Genomic DNA, 22,737 nt, shown 5'->3' on the forward strand with positions numbered 1-22,737 from the left:
CTCAAACAGCAGACTCTCAGAATCTTGCAAAGGTTTGGCATCAGAAGCTTCCTGCCATCAAACACTTTCTAGTCTCAAAGACTGTAACATCCTGCAAACAAATCAGCAATTTTTTTGCTGTTAAAATTTCAAAAGCAATGGAGAATGTGTCCTCTACAATCCAAAGCATTAACATCTGGGAATTACAAGGATTACACAGATCATATCTTTGTTTCATCATTCCTGTTCTCACCCTCAGTCTGAAGAGTCTAGATTCCTTAAAACAGTTTGGGCATGTTTCCATGATACAGGGAAGACTAAGTACACAACAATGGCCTCACTTCTCTTTCTTTGTTCCTTAAAGGAATCAAACACTAGACAAATTTAGAACATTTTTTGTAAAGGATAAAGAATCAGATAAAGAAGAGGCAGTTCTGCTTTTAGAAAAAGAATTCCCGATTTCACAGTAAATCAACCACGGCTTTTGGTCTGAAGTTAAAATATATTGTAAAAGAAGCAAAAAGAAAATTACACAGTAAAAAACACTATTTAATACAAAGTACAGAAGTCTAAGAAGACTTTCAGTCTCTCCACAACCCTTCTCATTATATCTATCTAAAAGGATACATCAAGGAAAAGGTTGCTTTTACAAGACATCACCGAATCATAGAAGGCTTCCACGTTTACAAAGGAGTAAGGTCACAGAATAAATAAGGCCAGAAAAGACCTTTGAAACCATGGAGTCCAACCTATGACCTAACACCACCATGTCAACTATATCATGGCACTACATGGCATGTCCAGTCTTTCCTTCAACACTTCCCAGGGACTCCACAACCTCCCTAGGGCAGATCCACGTCCAATATTATCAGCTTTCCTGTGAAGAACTTCTCCCAAATGTCCACCTAAACCTCTCCTGGCACAGCTTGAGCTGTGTCCTCTTGTCCTGTTGCTGCCTGTGAGAAAGACCAATCCCCACCTGCTACAGCCTCCTGTCAGACAGGTTTAGAGGAAAGATAAGACTCCCCTGAGCCTCCCTTCTCTATAGGTTGTAAACCCCCCAGCTCCCTCAGCCTCTCCTCATAGAACTTGTGCTCACCAGACCTTCACCAGCTCTGTTCACCCTCCTCTGGCCATGCTCTCAGCCCCTCATGTTCTTCCTGAATTGAGGGGTTCAGAACTGGACACAGGAATTTGACATGCAGCCTCTCCAGTGCTGAGTACAGAAAGGAAGAATCACTTCCCTAATTCTGGGACCATGATTCTGCCACTGGCTCCTACTCACACAAGACTGCAGGCCTATGTTCTAAAGCCAATATACCCACAAGTGCAGGAAAGTGGATGGAAACTGGGCCACGTTGGTGAAGGAGCAAATGCATATGTTTGGTGTACGAATGTTGTGTAAGATAATAGACTAATTTTTTTACACTGCTGTGGGAAGGTTTTGTAAACTACTCTAAGCAAAGAGAGCAAAAAGCTCCCAGAAAACAGTTATGGTAAAAGGTGATTCTGAAGCAGAGGAAGCCTGCAGATAGGCTGATTAAGAGGAGTCAGGGAAGTGCTGCTTTACACTGATGGTATCAGCAGCTTGTAAAGAACTAAGCTGCAAGCACACAATCAATATGAAGCAGGAAGTTTAAAAAAAATTACAGCAACTCGATAATTCTTCTAAATTGTATCTGCATCTTATTGAAAAACACAAACTTTTCTGACATTATTTAGAGCAAGTCCTGAAAATAACATCAGCCAACCAGGGCCAAACTCAGGGGACCTGACAGGCAAACGACTGAAGCCACCACAGCCACTTTCTGGTAAGGCACAGTGCGTTTACACAACCACTCCCATGTCAAAATACCTAAACTGAGATTCTTTCAGGGACGGAAGGTGGATTTGAGTTAATATTTTGACTCTGCTTACAACTAAGCAATGCTGTGAAAGGTAGGATAGAACATTTTCATATTCTGCTGGTTGTGTGTGTTACTCATCACTTGTATTTTCCAGAGTGGCTTCCTGCTCACTTTCCACAGACCCCAAAACACACAGGGCATACGCTAAAGATTAAGCTGATCTTGAACTAGAGCTGTTCCTTTGGTAAAGAGATATCTGAGTCCTCAGAAAGCAAACATATCCAAGGTCAAATTATTCCTGACTCTGATCCTTGGCATCCCTGCCTGTATATCCACATATATCCTGTCAACTGGTTAATGCAACTGAACTGAATGAAATCAGTTTCCCATTTCCCCCAAAACTTTGTCATGCTAATTTGGCCTATACCTGACCTACATACTTCCTACCAGCCTAGGAGGGATCTGATGTTAACAAACAAAAAAGCAGTAGCTCCTATTTCAGTCCCCTGGTCATACGAAGGTGTCATGTAAAGCAGATGTCTCAGTAATGCTCTGCACATTTAAAAGATCTGGAAGTGCTGCTGTTGTGGGAGGGTCTTGGTTGTACAGCCTGCTCCCTATTGTTGTACATTCCCTGTACTAGGCAGCAGCTGTAAGAGGAAGCAGCCTTGGTGTTCTGCCAACCTGCCAACCACATGCAACATTTAATGAGAGAAATGCAAGTGTGATACAGAAAAATGTAAATATTATCTATGAGGATGTGGAAACTGTATTTTACAGGAGTTCTGTACCCTTTCCTTAGTTCATAGAGCTATTTAAAGATTACATACAATGATGGAATTCTTCAGCAATAAAAGAGGAAACATATCCAAGTGTCAGCTGTACTATATCCAAGTTTTGCTAGAGTATACACCAATGGAGTCTAAGCTGACAGATCTTAGTTTACAATTGGAAAGGTAGAATGATTTTTTTCTTTGATAAAACATTTCTCTAAAATACTGGTTCAGAGATGGCTATAAATTAAAAGAAAAAACCTTGTAATCATTTCACTGACACCATTATTTTGGGTATAGGATCCTCATTTATCACGTAAAATGAAAAGCAAAACCAAACTCTTTAATTAAAAACCCTCAGATTTCAGATTTTTTTCCCTATCAAGAAGCAAAAGTTACTGCCTCTTTACCCTTGTATTACACATAGTACACAATTTGTTCCCCATTCACTAGATTGTTATACTATTGACACTTGCCCTTATACTGAGGTTTTATCTATTATCTTCCCCCATAGCTAATCCTATGTAAGAAAAACACTGCAGTCACAGTTAACTGACTTTTGCTACTCTCCAGTGTTAAGCTAATAGTATTTAGCTTTCCATATGTTTTATTATTTCTTTTTATTTCTGGAGAGGTCTCGAACCAACCCATTATTACTCCTTTTCACAGGATTCCCAAAGAAAATTACTTCTTTTCTTTGTATCTATTGAATATATTCCTAGCTTTGCAGGCCTTTAGTCGAATGTTGTGGATTGTTAAAAGGACAATGCCCTTTGAGAGCTTAATACAGGATTCTGAATTCTCTTTTCTTTCCTGGAGAACACACAACCATACCTACATGAAACAAAAGCATTAGTATCTAAATTCTAATCTTACTAAAATCTGTGGGTTTGTATATATTATTTAGTCAAGAAATAAGGTTGTTGGACTGGTAAGAAAGGAGAAATAAGAACAGGTTCACGCAGTCCACACTGTGTGCTCTAAAGGCAAACCACTACCACTTCATGTGGCAGAAGCTCTTGGGAAATACAGCATTCAACATTATACCATTAGCACATTTATCACTCTTTGGAGTATGGCCAAGAAGAGTTTTTTATTACATAAACAATTTTAAGATGTCTCAATTTAGGCTTTTAATAATGTCTGAGATTATGTTCATATTTTTGCAGGTAAAAATGGGACTACTTCTGTGTCAAAGAGGATTTCATTATTAAAATATGCTCTTGGATTTGGATTCATAAATATTTAGTACCTCTGAAATATCAGGCACTGTTACTTTTTTGCCTTACATTCATATCACTGTTTGTCTAATCACTTATTTGCTCATCATTCTGAAGAAAAGATCAAGCACTGAACAAGTGCGTGCTTTAAACACCACCAAACTTCCATGGTTTGACTGTAGATTGAATTGATTTTTCTTTCCTGCTCAATCTTGGGAGCAGAACCCATTGTAGCATGTTGGCTAGAGCAGGAGTGTATCAGGATGTAAGCAGGCTGCATTTGCCATGCACATCAACAATCTGTGCCTGAGAGAGCTAGCATATGGGATTTGTCTTTCAGAACTTCCCATTTCTGAAGGGTTCATCAGGGCCACAGGAAAAAAAAAGAACCAGATGTGATAAAACTCTGTAATAATTGCTTGGTAATTTTCCAGCTCTGAATCCTACAGTGAACTTTATTGACACAGCACCAGGCATCTCTTCCTTCCCTTGTGCTGAACCAGCAGTCTGGCAATCCTCCCAATTTTTTTATTGTTCTTACTGGAGTGAGGTTTGCTGAAAAGGTGGGAGGGAAATACACACTTCTGGAAACACAGATTCAATGTTACTCAGGGCTGGTTTATATTAATGTCTCCCACTCCAACTGCCATGCACATTCTGTATTGTCCATTGCAACCTTCCAAGTCTAATTCTAAAGTAACAATGTTTCTGACTGGTCAGTATCCTAGAACTGAAGCAGAACTTTATTTGGTGGCTTAATTACAGCTTGCTAACTTGCAATAGGTAACTTGATCTGCCTGCTTCATGTGGTATAGGGTTCAGTGTAACATCTATGTGCTATCCAGTCCTCCAGAAGAAGGCAAAACCCCCCCAAACATATAACCGAAGCAGAATAACAGGGCAGCACCTTAAATAGCTGCCAGTATATAACCTGATCTCTACAGGGTAGATAGGATAATATAACAGACACAGTGCAACCCTTACTTTGAAGAAACCTAACATGATGCAAGGCAGAAAGCTTTTTACTACTGGACCTGAAGAACAGCAGAAAGCTCTGTCAAAATCTTTCCTCGGAATTCATCCTCTCAAAACAGAAACTACGGTGTCAGCTAGGGACTTCTGTGATGTACTGTCCTGACAGGGAGAGGAAAGGCTCTTCCATGAGTACTGCACCTCTCCTGTGTAATCACATGCCAGTGAACACAACCTAGGCACACAGAATGCTATTTCATTTCCATTTTCCTTGAAAAGGCAGACAACCTTTATTTTTTTCATCCCTGTTTTTCTTTAATTTGAGCTACAGGTATATAGCCAGTTCTCACAGGTTTTTTTGATGCTTGAGTCCAGATAGTTCCCTTTTTTCTTTGCTTACAGTCTACTTGGTTTTACTCTTTTGTATGCACCGATGAGTTTATGCACAGACCTTTATTTCCTGTACTGTACAGCAGAGACAGACCACAAGCAATAAATTAAGGATCAGAAACAACCTGAGCATAAGCTACAAGAGAAGACTTCTCCCAGACAGCTTGATTATAAGTTGATCCCAGATAACAAACAGGGTTTCTCAAGTGGCTCAAAGGACACGCCCTACAAGCACACTTACAATTTTACACACCAACAGTGCAGTCCAGAACAGGTTTCTCATTATAATTTAATTTCATTTACTGAAAATTACTTAAAATATGGACCGATGTACTATCCTATGTAGCTGAACACCTACAAACCAAAGGGAAAACAAATAAAATAGAGATTAATTTGACATTACCTTTTGTTCCATCAAGTGTTTCATTTTTGTTTTCACTTGTTCTCACAGCTGAAGGTTCACTTCCATCACAGACCTAAGAAAGGAACAATAAATATACATGCCTATAAAACCTAGTGAATGTTATAGAAACTCCTTTGACTCTGTGCAGGATGAAAACACACACTTCTGCAATTCAGGTGTATGCAAAGGGCATCTCTGTGTTTCAGCAGAAAACCCCTTACCAAAGTCCAAGGGGATCTGAAATCTAGATAATTTTTTTAAAAAAAGAGACTAATTAAGTCAATTCCTCTTCTTCCTAGAAGGCTATATTGGTGAATGACTTTATTTTCTAGAGTGGCAAAGAATAAGAAAATGCAGTCTGACCTGAAGATGCTAGTTTGCACTGGAAAGGATATAGAAAGTGAATCTGAAGGAGGGGTATTTCACTGGCCCAGACCAAATTCCTTTCTCTTGAAAAAGCTTAGCATGGTTATCTCCCCTAGAGAGAAATCCCATTCCTTTCACACGCAGTCTGACAATAATATTTGTGCTTACAGCTTAGATGTCCAACAGCAAAACCAGGACACTTCAAAGAGATGAAGAACGGGAAAAGATTTGAACCATCCTCCCCTTTTCTGTAATGCTGCCCTACACAGCCTCAGGATGTGACATTTGTGAACTTGATGACATAAACCATAGACAAAATACTTCAGAACATGTAGAAAATCTATGCCCATATATATGGGTGTACACAGACTCATATACATTTTTACCCACATAATTTCCACTTTTTGGCAACTCAAATTAACAGTGAACGTTTAATACACTGTGTTTCTAATTGTATTTTACACAAGCAAACTATAATTCCATACTTACTGAGAAGACAAATGCAGATTTTAAAGATTTATCCTACTGGCACAGTCTGCATTTTCACTTCCTCTTTTTTAATCAGGTTTCTTGAGAGGAGGAAGAAGTTAGCACAGATTGCCCAGATAATTATCTCTGTTTCACAAAGCAGAAGAAGCAGAATGGGAAGCTGTCAAGGTACCAAAAGTCTAGTTTCTCTTTGGGAAATGGGAGGAAATTTAGGAAAAACATTAACACAATTGTTATGTTGATGCAAAACATCAACATATTGTTTTACCTTTCCTCTGCTTTCCTCCTAGATGAAGGGAGGCTACAGGATTTTCGGAGGCTATTATTAAACTGGAATGACTTCATGCAGCTGCAGGTGGCTTCAGCCCTCTTTTTGTTATATAAAAAGCTTTCTAATGATGTGTGAGTAACAATGCAGTGAAACAAGTTATCTGGGGAGGTAGTGGAAGCTATTTTCCTACACACTTTTGGTGACAGATTTGGTGAATAACACAAGCAATGATTTCTGAACAATTATCTTACTTTGGAGAAAGGAATGAAGTATAAGTTTGAGAATGTATACTTGTATTACTTTGTTTCTGTCAAGGAGACAAGTTTTGAAGGATTTTTCTCCCCCAGTATTTCTATATTTAATAAATAATAATTTGTTTTATACATCTTAAATGCCTAAAATAATTTGTCTTCTCAGTGGTGTCTTCAATATTAAAACATGTAGTTTTAAGAGAAGAAAAATCTATCGAACATTGTGACACAGAACTTTCAAACATTACAGAAGCTATATACAGGAACATGAATATTTCTTGTACTTTACTGAAATAATAAAAAAAGGAAAAATTATACTGCTTTAAGGTACATGATATTTTACCTAAATTGCTCTGCTATTAGATCTTGTAATTTTTAGGTAGATTCAATTACAAATCAGATCCCAGAGAGCTTTATGGAGTTAATATCTCTTCTGCAATCACAGACAAAGCAGAACAGTGAAAGGGAAGTCGTGCCTCCAGAACACACCACTTCCTCCACTACACTTCAACTAAGCTTAGAAGGAGTTGCTGAAGGAGAGGAAGCTGCTGAGGGAAGGAGGAAATTAAATCCCCTCAAAATTCACCATGCTTTCCATCCTACAACCACCGACCGAAAGGCACTGTCAGCAGTGAGAAGGAGGGACAGAGTTGAGGTCAGGTAAACCAGCCATGCCATAAGTTCTCATTCTTATGGCTGAAGATCCCAGTGCTCTGGGGGAGCAGAGAGGACACACACCGTTCTCCATGGAAAAAGAATTCTAATCATAGTCTCCATTTCCCTCCTTCCTCTTTGCTGTATATGGGAAAGGAATTCTCTTCAATATCCCATGACAGGAAACTGGGACCCTTTGGGGCCTGTCAGAGCAATTCCCATACACAGTGTAACACACACATAGGCCCTGGGAGTTAGTATGGGGTGTACAGCCACAGCAGACATGCATGAAGACCTGGCCAAAACCAAGGAGGTGAGACTACTGCCCCATTTTTTTCCTTTTTACAAACAAACAAAAAACCAAAAACACCAGTAAGTCAGAGGTAACCATTCAAAGGTTAAAGTAGGCTTGTGGTAACACTTTGGGTGATTGCTGCGATGAGCTTTGCATCTGTGCGAAAAATAAATCCAATTTTAATGAGAGGTTGTTTTATTCATCACCTTTAAGTAAGATGAAGTCAGTATACATACTTCTTTATAAATATTAAAATTGCTCAATGCAATGTCAAATCTGGACAAACACTAACCCTGGAAATTTAGTGAAAAATTCCCTTGGAAATCAGTGAAGTTAGACACAAATCTTCTGGAAATATCCCTTTCATGTGCCACCCTGATTCTCTGCCAGAATCAAACAAAACAACCGACAGGAACTCACTTTTCCCTTTGAGTCATTTTCTAGCCTGAAGATATCTCTGACATCAGGAATCTGGTGCTGTTTGTTTTTTTTCCTCATGGTTTGTGTGACAGTCTCTACTCGCTTTTCCACCGCAGCTTTCTGGGTTCGGGTCAGTGTGGACAGAAACACCATGCTTTCCAGGGAGTCGCCAGAGCTCTCTCCAAACAGATTTGACAAACCTGCCTCCTTCAGCCACTCTTCTTCCAGTTCTCCCTCTGAGCAATTTGAAGAGAAAAAGGCATAAACATTGGCTTTTGAGTACTGCCAAGCACATTAGAGTTTAATGACATGACACAGTTAATATAATTCACAGGAAAGTACCAAGGGGATACATAATTAAGAATTACTTACACTGTCATGACTCGGAAAAAAGCTATTGTTTCTAAAGAGCCTCAAAAGGTTTAATATATGATATCAAAGCTTTTAAAGTAGTTAATCCAATACAGATTGCTATGTGGCAATCTTTACAATAATCTACAGCACTTCCATTAAAATCATAAACCATTTTATAAATGTACCTAAATAAAAATGTGCATGGGGGAGCCTGAAAGCCAGATTGTTGCTGCTTCACTGATTTTTAGTTCAATATTCAATCTCTTTAGCTCTCTTACTGACATGGTTCTGCCCACTTTTCTTGACATATTAATCCTACAGCCTTCCACTAGCTCAATTTAATGAAGGACAAACCAGCCTACACTAGTCACCTTAATGGTATTTTTTCATCAGTTCTTATGACATAGTCTCCAGCCTGCTGACAGCCAAGAGAACAATTTTTGCTTTAGTTTTAGAGCTGATAAGGTATCCTTTATTGACAGATCACTGCACACGAAAGAAGAGAAAGCTATTAAATATTGTCAGCAATGGCAAAACTTCTGCTTCTGAAATCTGTATCTCCCTAATGATATTTTTTATAAAACACTAAGTTCTGTCTGTAGCAGTTGAGGTTGTGATGAATGCCAACAATTCTCTCAAATGTTCAAGCTATATTTTCATTTATCAGATATCTAAAAATACTCCAAAGCTGTTACGTCAACTTCACTATTGATAGCATTTTACCACTGTGCCCAGAGCTTGTCCAATTGGGCACCCTAATATTAACAGCATCCAGAAAAAAGACACCAAAGTTTCAGTATGAATTTTGGTACGGCTGTGCAGACACATCCTGAGTGTCTGATGAAACTCTCAGGTTTTGTTATCAGGACTGGAAATAAGGGCTACACCCATGCTCCAGAGAGGCTGTGAGCAACTCTCTCCCCTGCCCTGCCTCTGCCTAGCTGAGTTTCAGGCAGGTCCATCAGCCAGCTGCAGCATCCCATGCACTCAGGAGTATTTGTGCCCAACAGAGGTGCACAGCATTATATGCTCAAGCTGATAACTCAACTGTGCTGACTCACTTGGGCTCCATGCCAGAGTCAGCTGCAGTAACCAGGGGAAAGAAGGCTGCACATAAACCCAATGGAAATGGTGGGGCTGGGGCTGCAGAGCCTAAAGGCACAGCCAAAACAGTGAGCTGCAGTAAGAGAAGAGGTTTGTGTACTGCAGAACAAAGAGCTCTGCTGCTCTGGAGAAAGCCCCTTGGCTCCATCAGAAAGCCCCAGAGCTCCCTGGTCACAAGGGCTGGGAGCCTTGCTGCTTTCTCCAGGGGTCACACTGTTATGCTCTATCAGAGCAGTGACTTTTCAAAGTGCTTAAGGATGCAGAAGCACAAAGCCTTTTGCAAGCTCATGGAGCACATTCTTCTCAGTCATGTGGGTGCCATACCAAAATGCAAAATTCACCATTTTAATTTACTGAGACTGTGGGTCTCATAAGAATGGGAGAAAGAAAACTACTGCATTGTTAAAAAATAATTTTTGAGCGAAAACTGGAATTAAGGACATTACTCCTCTTTTATCTGAGAGGACATAAAAACAAAAAAAGAAAAAAATGCCCAACCTCTAAGACCATGCCCCAAGGAGTGGCCCATAATTCATGCTTCTGAGAAACAAAAATAGTACAGCTGAACAATCACAATAGTTACAAGCATAGAAGGTTACTCACTAAACTTAAACCGGTTAATCATTGGCTTGTCTTCTAAAGCTGAGGTTTCTATCCACAATAGCTACAATAACGAACAACATACACAAAGAGTGAAAGGGTAAGTTAGTTCAACAGCAAACTGCAAATAGTTCAGTTGTGATTTGCAAATACAGGCACCTTTCTGATATTCTGCAAATACCATTCAAATGAAAACCAGTCTTTTACTTGTCTCTGGTAAAACTCTTTCAGGGCACTGCCTGTTTCTGGTGATATGCATCAGAGGCAATGGAATTTTTAAAGCAGATGTTCAGGAAAGTGACTTCCTTTTTTGATGGATATTAGCTGGGTGCCATCTCTTGAAACAAGACTTGAAGAAAAATTGCTAAATCAGCAAACTGATGAACATTGACAGAACAGATTTCATTACCATCTGGCTCTTTCACTACAAGTGCTACTCGTTCCTCATGATTATTTCCTCTGGTTTCATGGATGTTTTCAAGTTCCTTCCAGTAGTCATCCATAGACAGTTCATCCAAGGAGTCCTGGGACCCTGAGCGGTCAAAAGATGCTCCATCGGGGATCTTCTTGGAATGGTCATGGTTCATTGTATACTGTCCAGACCGACGGCTATATGTGCAAATCAAAGAGAAATTTTTGGTTAACACCTTAAGATCCAGGATGTATTAATATGTATGAAGGCAGCACAAATTATGTCAAAGTATCATAGTAAACTACTGTCAACAGGCAAATAATGATATTAAAAATTAATTTTAGTATTTGGAATATATTTTCAATTTAATATTTCTGCTCTATGTATCTCCCAATCTAGAAGAGCATGGGAGTCAGTCTTAAAAATAAAAAAATGAATCCAAGTTCTATTAATTCTCATTACACATACCTTTAATTCAACCCTCAAGAGTCAGGTCTACAAAATTTATGGCACGTGTCTTCCTAGAATCACCACTTGAAGAATTTTTCAACAGTGCCTTTCTGCCTGAGTAAATTCTTACAGCTTGACAGCACAATTACTGTTTTGCTTTGCTATTCTGCTTTTATTTTTTATGAATATTTACTTTAATTACAGCTGAGAAAGGACAATGTAGAATTACTGCAGTTGCAGTTTGTGAAGTAAACTGGCAAGTTCAAATGTTTAATAAAGACCATGGAAACTATTTGTTTCTACCTTGCCTCCTCTTTACCATTTTTGTAATTTCACATTCACATTCACACTGGTTTTTGGTTCACCCTGCCAAACGTATATTGCTAAGGCTTCCAAAAGGATCTTTCATCTTAAGAATAGCTGCAGCTACAAAAAAGAAACCAACAAGTTGAAACCTCTAGGTCTCATTTTGACCTCGTTAAGTCACTGGCAAAAATGACCATTGACCTAGTAAATAATTCAGCTTATAAAGGACACAGGTTGCAATGATGTCATTGAAGTTACAGGTCACCCTTACAGTCAAATACACCAAATCAAAAGCCACAAACCAATTCAGATTATCAGCTGATTACATGAGTAGTACCTGATTTAACTTCAAAGTTATCCCTACTTTTTGTAGAGGTAATACTGGACATGATGACTTTCAGTAATGTTTTTCTAAACTACCTCAGTTACAGTGTATCAAAATTCTTCCTTGTATTATAAAAATAGCAACTTCTCTGTATTATGAAGGCAGAGCTTCAGAGTCCTATATGACTGAATTTGTCTCTATATTCAAAAAAAAAAGAAGACATGGTTTGGGGTTAAATAATAAATACCACTCATTCCTAGAGCAAAAAACATACTAAAGACCATGCATTGTGGAATTATCACAATGTAAACACAGTAAATTAAATCCTACCTTCCTATCTAGCTGACTTGGCAAGTTTACATAGTATTAAAACTAAAGTCTCTTGTCCTTACATTCTATCTCAGGACAAGTGATGCGTGTTAGCTGTCCCTAGGCAAAAAAGCCATGCCTTTCTCTCTGAAGATAAGCTCCTCGCATGTCCAAGTCACAAATCCTTTAGCACCAGACATGCTTGATGCTCTGATAAGAAACACCAACCATATGGACTTTGCCTTTAAAAGTAAAGAGCCTTATGGAAGGACTCTGAGTTTCTACCCACCCTGTCTCTCTGCTCCAAATGCAAGTTAATAAATGACAATGAATCACCAGCTAATGTGCACCTCAACACCATTGCTTAACCTACCCTTACTTAAAAGCTCAAGGGAAAAAAAACAAACAAAACCAATAAAGACTGCTCAGCTTTTGCATCAGCAGCAATAACACCATCGTGCTCGTAGTGCATGTTACCCAATAAATACAACTTCTCCATGTAGCTACCTCAGTTCTACCTCTCCTGACAGGCATGTCCCATGTGTGACCTGTGCTGCTTATGAATTCAACACTTAACATTGCAGAAAGATGTTAATGGAGTCACAGCAGTGTCCCCAGCAGGCAGCTGGGGCGCTGAGTGTGGTCAAAGCAGGTCAGACTTTCCAGCCCTTGACCAACCTTCCCTTCTCCTTCAGCTGGAGGTGCTCAGAGCAGACTGGGTCTCTCCCACAAATACACTCTGGACACTTGAACTGCTGCCTGAAGGAGGTCAAATTTCAGCTTATCATCACTCAGTTTAACCCTGTGGAGCTGCTCAGCAGCTCCTGGGTGGCCTTTTACCTTTGGAACAACCTGCTCTCACTGATCCACCTCAGCTGAAACTTCACCATCACCACACACCATGAAAAAAACCCAAAACTAACAGACTGAATACATTACAAGCATGCACTTTGAGGAGCTCTGGCAGGCTGAGGTGGGATAGGCTCCAACATGCTGTGGCTCTGCCACAGGAACAGGGCAGAGCTACTCCAATCCTTCTATAAAAGCCAGGCTTGTCACCTTCTCCAGACTAAGTTCTGTCTCTGAGAAGAGAAGCCTGATCCTGAAATGCAGAGCTGACACAGCACAGAGCACTCAAAGCCATTTTCAGGGTCTTATGAGCATTTGCTGTACATCACAAACACTCCATTAACTGAGAGACAGCAGCCTGCCCTTCAGTCTCTGGTCACAGGGCTGCTCTGCTCCACCAAATGTAAGTGGCTTTTCTTGCAAGGTTCCCCCTGGCCTGGCCTTTCCACCCCTCATTAACAAACCAATACAGCAACTCCTAATTTTGAGCAGGCAGTACTGCCATGCCTTGTTATGAAACCCCTCTGAGATAGTTCCACATCAATGACCAGGGGACCCCGTTGAGAAATATTCATACAAAAACCTCACCACTCTGCTGAATCTGTGACTCTCTTTTTCAATATTAGTGTTGCTTTAGGCCCATTCTCAGCTGCCAGCCTCAGCCCCCTTGTCTCCCCTGCTCAGGCTCAATCTACTCCCTATCCCCAGTTTCTGTTCAGACTGCAAACCCTTTCGAAGCCATCTGCATCTGTTCACAGCCACAATTCATATTTTTGTGGGCTAGGACAGAGAGAGGCTCAGGCTTGGGAAGAACAACTGCTAAAGCTCCAGCTGACAGAGCAAATCAGATCTTTTTTTCACTTCACTTGGTTCAAAGTTTCTTCTCTTGCATACTCCACCAGAGAAACATACTGGTGAAGCAGTATTTGGTGCATAATCTGCACAGCAATGGATCCAAGAATCTTCATCTCTGTCTCTCCTATGAACCTTCCCCTGGGTACAAAAAGGCACAAACAGGACCTTTTGAAGATAATGAGCACAGTCTTTCATACCATAGGCTTGGTGTACGTGAGAAGAGAAAAAAAATTAAAATTTCATAGCATATGGAAAAATAGGCTGCCAATTAAGATTTTTATTTTTAGATCAAGAACATGGGCTTTCTGCTGTGACCTTCCACGAAATTCAATCCTTCTCCAAACTTATCCTTAGTATCCAAGCACTTGTACATTGCACAATAGAAATGCAGTGGTGGAAACACTAAGGCAAGAGCAACAGAGAAAAGGGGAAAAGTAATCAGTTTTAGTAATAATATTATAAGGAATCAGAGAGATCTTTTTAAAAATAATCAACTCCACATTTATAGACTCATTAAAATATGTTGGAAGTATTTCAAATGCCCCATGTTACAAACTTTGAAATTTTGTAGAAACTGCTTTCCAAAACCTTAGAAAATAAATATGGCTCACTAGAAAAAAAAAAATAAAAAAAAAAAAAAGTTATTACTGCAGTTGCAGAAAATAGGTTACTTCTCCAGTACATTGCTGCTTTCAGGTGTCCAGTTTATGCATTTAAAATTTGAAAAATGCAGCTGCTTTTCACAAGTATCTTAAAGGAGATCTCTTTTTTCTCCCTAGAAAATGTAACGTACTGCTAACACACACAGTCACTTGAATCAATTTTCAAGCATTTCAGACTACTAAATAGCAAGCTTACTCACCAGCAGTTTCTTCACACCCAGTAAACTCATATTTTCATTAAAGTCTTCACTAACAACACACTCAAATTCCATTAAAATCTTATTAACATCCATGTCCACTTACCTGTAGTTTACTCTTCAAATAGCTTTACAGGGAGCAGTGCAATACTCTGATTTCCAGATGGCACAGTCAGTTCTGACCTCTGATACTCAGACACTGACCTTTACAGCCAATGAGATTTTTGCCTGTTTATCTCAGTACAAATCAGGGTCCCCAGGTATCAATTCTTCATTCTTCAATATAGTTATTGCAGTGTTTTACCAGATTTAATCTTCTTGTCCCACCCACCAGAGATACTTTTTTTTTTATTGGAAATATCAAGGACATGAGACAAAGCACCCCAGGTCTTCCAGAAGGGAGCCATTAAAAACAATTCTTGTAATGAACACCATTCATTACATGTACAACAGTAAAAAAAAAAAACTGATTTGGGTTACTTCACTAAGTGATGATGTGCATTATGTTGTGGCAAGTATTTAAAGGAGAACTGTGTGCAAATTGATGCCTACGTAACTTAGATCAAAGTTAAAAGGTGCTTATATAGCTTGAGTTATAAGATATAGATAACCTAATATATCTGTATAACCTGATAGCAATACAACCTGAATCATAACTTTTATACCTATATAATCCAATATAAGCAACTTTTTATACAATGTAATGGCCAGTATAGGGTTAACTAGTTGCTTAATGCTGAACAGACAAAAAAGAAGAAAAAATCTAGTCAGGTGGATAGCTTTAGAGATAGATAAGTATAGTCCTAATGAAAAACTGGCAAGTGCAAAACTAATTTAGCCACAAAACAAAGAATGTAGTCTGGTTAAGATCAGACAGGCCAAGGAACAGCATAACTGCACATGCTCTGAAGACAAAGTTGCAAAGTTGAGATGTGAAGAAGACCTTGGAAGCCTTCATCAAAGACAACCCCTGAATTAGGGAGGTGCAAGCGCAGTGCAAAACAACTATCTAATAACCATGAGCTCATACTCTGTAAATTAATGCTGGCACGTATGTGATGATGTTATAGTTACATATGAAACTAAGCAATACTTACTGTCTAAATACACACAGCACTTGACAAGGGTGGGTGAGCTAGGTGGAGAAATCCCCCTCACCAGAGCTGCAATAAACAAATATCTGTTTTATAGACATCAGTCTATGGGGATATATTTCCGCCTCTCTTTCAGGCATCAAAATGTTTTCTTCACTGCCTTCCCTTTTGTGACCAACTGTGTTCTTTCTCAGCCTTTAAGAAAATATGAATCTTTACATTAATCATTGATTTATGTAATAATAAAAATGTGCTCATTTTTCCAGTTCTGTCACCCTGATTTTGATTTCATCGAGAGTCATTTTATAACAGTGCAGCTGTCTTTATTCCTTATCTTTTCCCTGTGAAAACTAAATCTCCCATCTGTTCCACTGCCTTTTTAGTAGTTCATAACTGATATTTGTCATGTGTAAACTACAACAGCTAGAGATGAATCAGTTTATAAGGTGCACTTCCACTGGCATTTAAATTCACTTTGCAGAAAGCTAATTTTGTTCTTAATCCCATTTTTTTCTCACTTGAGAATGAAGGACTATATTGTGTTCTAAAACAGTGAGTGATGAGAAAAAACAATCTTTATCATTTTTGCACTGCTAACCACTAATTTTGGATCTGAATATAACCTTTCAACAACACAAAAACATAATTGTATAGGCATCAAAAATTGTATGGTATATACCATACATATGTGTATGCATGTATTAGATGTGCAAATATACTGAAAGACAGAAATACTAAATGCAAGGATACTCATGGTCATGAAAACCAGGAAATCCAAATTACTGTTGAACCAAACATAAAAGATTAACACTGCTAAAAGAGATGTGCAGTTCCTCTAAAAGGATTATTGCAGGAATGGGAATGCTCACTGACTCTAAGAAAGGACAAAGTCTAGCTACTAAACACTGTACAAGTATGAAGCAGAAAGACACCAGTTTCTAGAAACTGTTATTTTCTTCTTGGAAAGAAATGCAACGATGGATGAAAAACAAGCTAAAGGGAGGAGAGGGAAACACCTTTCAGCCCACAATTTAGAAATTTCTCTACAGGGTCCTTTATTCTACCTACTTTTTCCAAATTTTGGAATTCAAAATTCAGGCCTAGATCTTTACTGCATAAAAATATTCATACCCATAGAAAGTGTCATGAGGACAACAAAGAAAAATGCCATCAACTTAATTACTGGGTCTAATCTTAATTTGGATTCAAGCCTTTGGGGTTAAACAAATATGGTCCTTTTCCACAGCTACCAAACAATACTTATGAGAGTTTTAAACACTGTTTTTAATTCAAGACTAAGAGTTTTCCAAGCATTTGTTTTTATCAGCCACTTTCCAATACTGGTAAAAGTAAAATAATTGCATTATTAGGAGTGCTGGGTTTGGGATAGCTGATTTTCTCCATGGTGGCTACAATGGGGCTGTGTTTTGAATTTGTGCTGATCTCGGGGTTAATAATATAGAGGACTTTGTCATCGCTATTTTGTTATTGTTTTTATGTTATGGCCTTTTCTGCTTTTCACACTGCCATGCCAACAGGGATGTCATGAAAAGGCACAGCAGACCCAGACTAACCAAAGGGATACTCCAGACTGTCTGACATCATACTCAGTATATAAAGTGGGGGCAAGAAGGAGGAAGGAGGGGATATTTAGAGTGATGGAGTTTGTCTTCCCAAGTAACCATTACATGTGATGGGGCCCTGCTCTTCTGGAGATGGCTGAACACCTGCCTGCCCATGGGAAGAGGGAATTAATGCCTTATTTTGCTTTGCTTGTGTGCATGGCTTTTGTTTTCCCCATTAAGCTGTCTCTATCTCCAACCATGAGTTTTCTAGCTTTTATGCTTCTGATTCTCTCCCCTGTCCTGTTGGACAGGGAGTGACTGAGTGGTGCTTGATTGCTGGCTGGGTTTAAACCACAACATCAGTTGATGTAATTATTTTTCAAACTGAACTATTACGTCTCCTTAAAAGCTATACACTGAAAATACGTTTGGCCTTAGAAGTGTCTTTCAATCCTAGCCATTAACCATTGCTGTTGGAATTCTTGTATAGGCAATGTCTTGAGCACTGCTGCCCTTCAGACACATTTTCTGGCACTGCAATAAACTAGCACTTTACTTAGAGTTACACAAAACAACAAAAAACACATCTTGACTACAGCCACATTACAGCAGCAAATTCTGAAATGTCCACACAAAGAGAGTCACAAAAGCTATTTAGTGGTATTATTGCAGCCATACATTGAACTGATAATGAGGCTCACTGATTCTGGACATCACACCAACACATGCTTAGATGTGTTAACCTGATAAACAAGACACACAAAGAGAGGGGGAGAAAACAGGGGTGGGTACTTGGCTCAGAGAGGTGAAGCCTGCTGCTCAAACAAATGGTGTAAATCAGTGACAGAAACAAGAATAACTCTCAGATCTCTGGAGTCTTTCACCACTGCACCACTGAGTGTTACAGATTGAGATCTGCCCCCATGGCATACTGCAAGGCAGATGAAAGGAAGCTTTGCTGCTGTGGGTTTGTGATCGACTCCAGCACTGTGGCTATAAATAAAACAGTACTCTCAAAGAACAATTATCTTGTTGACATAGGAGTCACAAAGTACAGTAATCTGGGTAATTTTAAGTTTAGTTAGTACAAAGGCTAGCTAGATTGAAACACCCAAAAAAATGCCTATGAGTGCTTGTACTTGTTCATTTTGAAAACTATTTGCTAAGTAATCACACCCCTAGGATACTGGACCCTTAAACAAAAAAACCAACAAATTTGAATTGATGTGGCCATCAAAGCAGGTTGTCCTAAATAAGTGAATTTTACATAAAGTCACGAAGTAGTGACATCATCTAAATGAAGAAAAATTGCTTTTTGAAAATTAAAATGTAATCTTTTTATAAGACTTAACATATTAAAAAGAGGGGTTTTTTAAATTTAACTGACAGTTAAAACTTCCCATCAAACAAAAGCCAGTATTACAACATTTCATTAGTAATAGGTAACCCTTGAGCAAGACTAAGTCTGGACATTTGGTGTCCAGAACAATACAAAAATATTTCTCATCACCCTTGAAGTGCTTCATAGCTTTTACAAGGCATTAGAGAAACATCAGTCTGGGCTTGTACAGCTGCTTTTCATTCTATCTCCTGAATCTTGACACCTGTTATAACAGATGCATCCTTTCTTTTCTACCTTTTGTGACATTTACTCTTACCATGACCGACTGCAAACTCTCCTGCAATTCAGTCTTTTCAAGAGAATCATACAGAACATGGAAAAATAACAGCAAAGAAGTCACATAATTTACAGAATTTTTCATGAAGTGACACTTAGTATTTTTTCTCTCCCACATTAAACAGCTTCATCTTGGCTACTCTGTAACCTTACAGAACATTTTGAATGTCAATTGCAAAAAACGTCCCCAAAATCCCCCTTAAGCTCCAGCAAAAAGCCAGAGAAGTAGGAAATGAGGCAAAGCTCTGTTTTCTCTCCAAAGAGTACAAAGTGATTGCAGAGAAGGTATAAAACAGTCCTCACTTTCTAAATGAGCATAAAAAAAGGCGCAAAGAGAATCAGGTCTCTCAGGATTTTTTGTAATACCATCAGCTGCTGTTAATACCTGCTCAAAACTGCTCTGGAGATTAACAACAACAAAAAAAAAAAAAAAAAAAAAAAAAAAAAAAAAAAAAAACCAACAAAGAAAACTGAAACCCAACAAAACCAAAAATCCAGAAAACCACATCAACTGGTATTTTAAACCCCTCCATGAATAATAAATACAAAACAGGCCAAAGTTCAGGTTGCCAGACTCTAAGTTTAAAAAGTGTTTTATGTATATATATATGTATATATATATATATACACATTGCATTGCTTCCAGTCACATCCTCATTACTATTTAAATAATTTTTTTTTTTTACCATCATGCACATAATCTTACTACTTTCCCAACCCCACCCTGTCGCTGAAGAAAATGGGAAAGAAATTGAGGCAGTGGCACAGGCTATTACACTTAACATTCTAATCCACTGCAGCAGAAATGGCAGATTCCAGATACGATGCCAAAACTTAATCTGCCTGAACTATATGCAGCACTTCTAAGAAGATTAAAATATTTCACGACATTTCCTTTGACAGGAGCTCATGTTCCTACACAGCCATTTGGACTCTGTTTTCCTCTTCTGATGACATAAATTATAATTACGGCAAGCTAATAAATTTACATACTCTATCTAAAATGAATAATAAACTGACCTTGAATATCATGTGCAGTTTCAGTCACAGCAATATAAGAATATTAAACTATTAGAGAGCATCCAAAGGAGGGCAACAAAGATAGAGAAGGGGCTTGAGGGGCAGCCATATGGAGAGCAGCTGAGGTCACTTGGTCTGTTCAGCCTGGAGGAGACTGAGGGGAGACCCCACTGCAGTTACAACATCCTTGTGAGGGGAAGAGAAAGAGCTGATCTCTTCTCTGGGCTGACCAGTGACAGGACCCAAGGGAATGGCCTGAAGTTGTGTCAGGTGAGCTTTAGGTTAATATCAGGAAAAGATTCTTCACCCAGAGGGTGGTTGGACACTGGAACAGGCTCTTCAGGGAAGTGGTGACAACACCAAGCCTGACAGAGTTCAAGAAGCATTTGGACAATGCTCTCAGGCACATGGTGTAACTCTTGGGCTGTTCTGTGCAGGGCCAGGAGTTGGACTCAATGATTTTTGTGGGACCCTTCAAACTCAGTATATTCTGTGATTCTGATACAGGTCACTGGCATCCCATGTATGATGTATAATGTGAAATGATTTATTAACAAAAGAGGTGCTAGAACTATAGCATATACCCTTTTGAACAGTTGCCAAATGAGTTATTTGCTAAGCCATCTCAGGTTGTTTCAGGAAAAACATGACCTTGTTCCACTCCACACAAAGCAAGAAAGAATTCAGGACTAACAAGTACAACCATAAAGCCTCTCCCCAGAAACTGACTGCACCAGCTCTGTTTCCTTGCTTTTGGGGGTACTGCTGCATTCCAGCATCCAAGCTGTTCAACTCAATGCACGCTTTTATCTTTATTCTACAACAATAACATGCAGAAGCCTGCTTGTTTCCTTTAGAAAAAAGGTGATTCTCAAGGACTAAGATTTGGAGATTATTTAAAACCCAAAAAACATCAGGACATAATGTATTATCAGACTTGCAATGAAATTATCACAATCTAGCTAAACTGAGAAATATGAGAAGAAATTTGTATTGGTTTTACTTCTGTACTAACAAAATGAAGTCAACTGCACTGTCCCAGGTCTAGACATTCTGTCCCTCTTAATTCTCATTTGAATGAAGACTCTTAGAGGCTTAGGATTCACATTTCTATTTTTTGCACATACATATCAATTTCCGTTCCAAATCACACATTTCAGAAAATCAGCTATTCCTGGGAGAGCAAAATCCACCAGAAGAGAAAACAAGGGGACAATGGAATGAGGGTGATCTGTATAGGTAAAATCACAAAAGTGGCACCACATTTGCAGCTGGTTTGTAAATCATGCACACCTTTGGAAAAGCTGGGACTGCTCACCCTGTCCCAAGTCCCACTGAATGAAAACAGAAGTCAATTTCCAAACTCAACAAACACACAGTATATTTCAATTATACTCAACCTAATTGTGTTTAAAGCTATAGTTTAAAAAAAGAAAAATTGCCTACAGCTAGGAAAATAAGAAAAAGAAGGGCCTCATATGAATCTCCTTTGACATTTTTGGCTCTGTCCCATGGTTAACTGACCTACCTTTCTCATTCCTTCCAAATGCCTTCTGTATCACCTGGCTTCATTTGGGCACAGATGTTTTTCCTTTCCAATTTTGATTCTTTTCATTCTCCACAATTCATATCAAGGACAAAAATGTATGCAAAATATGTTCCCTGGAACCACCCTCATGCTGCTTATTGGGAAAATACTCAAGCTATAACACACATTTCAATAGTACACTTTTTCCTGTAATCTTCCAAGAGAACCACTGGAACTAATCTTATCCCAAAGAAGAGAATAAAGCCTATGTGAGATCACTTCAGGCTCCACAAATATCAAAGAGAATAAACCAGGAAGTGAAACAGATACAGTATTTGTAATTCCATTATTGAGAGGCAGAGAGGAAAGATTTAAATAATTTATTTTTCTTTTCACACTGGAAAAAAAAATAAGCATGGCAACAAAGCCCGATTTAAGATATCCTGGCAAATGCAAAGACCATTTAGTAAAGTACAGTTATAGCCATGAAATGATACAGGAGTTACTTTTGTGCCTTTAAAAGCAATTAGCTCTCTAAAATCATTAGCTCTAACCATTTTAAAGGACCTCTTAGTTAGGCCTATAACCCTGTTACTTGCAAATACAAGGCTTACAGCATAATTCAGTAATTTTGTTTATGCTTGAAGGGAATTGGCACACATTCATAGGCAATTTATTACAATATAATCCTTACATTCAGAATAAATTGTAAATGAATTTTATGAGCATTCCCAAACAAGGAAATTCATGCAGAAATCTAAAGACGTTTTGTAAGGAAACTGCTTTCATTGTCCAAACAAACCATCAACAAAGACCCAGTAAGACAAAGCAGATAGAACTGGTCTCAGATGAGGTGGACAAGAGAGGGAGAGGAGGCAGCAGGAAGAGCTGAGGAGAGCAGCACATGCAAGGTGGGCAAGTACTCAAGGACTCTGAGGCATACAGGTCTGTTCAGAAGTAAAACATCAGAGAGATGCTCAAAGGCAAGAGGATAGGAGGGAGGGAGGGAGGGAGGGAGGGAGGGAGGGAGGGATGGAGGGAGGGAGGGAGGGAGGGAGGGAGGGAGGGAGGAGGGAGGGAGGGAGGGAGGGAGGGGGGG

At 38.9% G+C, this 22,737-nt stretch overlaps 1 protein-coding gene across 1 annotated transcript in view; it reads right to left on the reverse strand.

Annotated features, from left to right (window-relative positions):
- The window catches only part of ARHGAP18 (Rho GTPase activating protein 18), a 65,357-nt gene that overhangs the window by 24,657 nt on the left and 17,963 nt on the right, over window positions 1-22,737 (reverse strand). Inside the window, 3 exon segments of the mRNA XM_079297903.1 lie at window positions 5,585-5,657; window positions 8,331-8,566; window positions 10,798-10,997. Of these exon segments, the coding sequence (XP_079154029.1) occupies window positions 5,585-5,657; window positions 8,331-8,566; window positions 10,798-10,997 (509 nt within the window).

Source organism: Erithacus rubecula (genome assembly GCF_903797595.1).
Source record: "Erithacus rubecula genome assembly, chromosome: 2".
NCBI classification, from domain to species: domain Eukaryota; kingdom Metazoa; phylum Chordata; class Aves; order Passeriformes; family Muscicapidae; genus Erithacus; species Erithacus rubecula.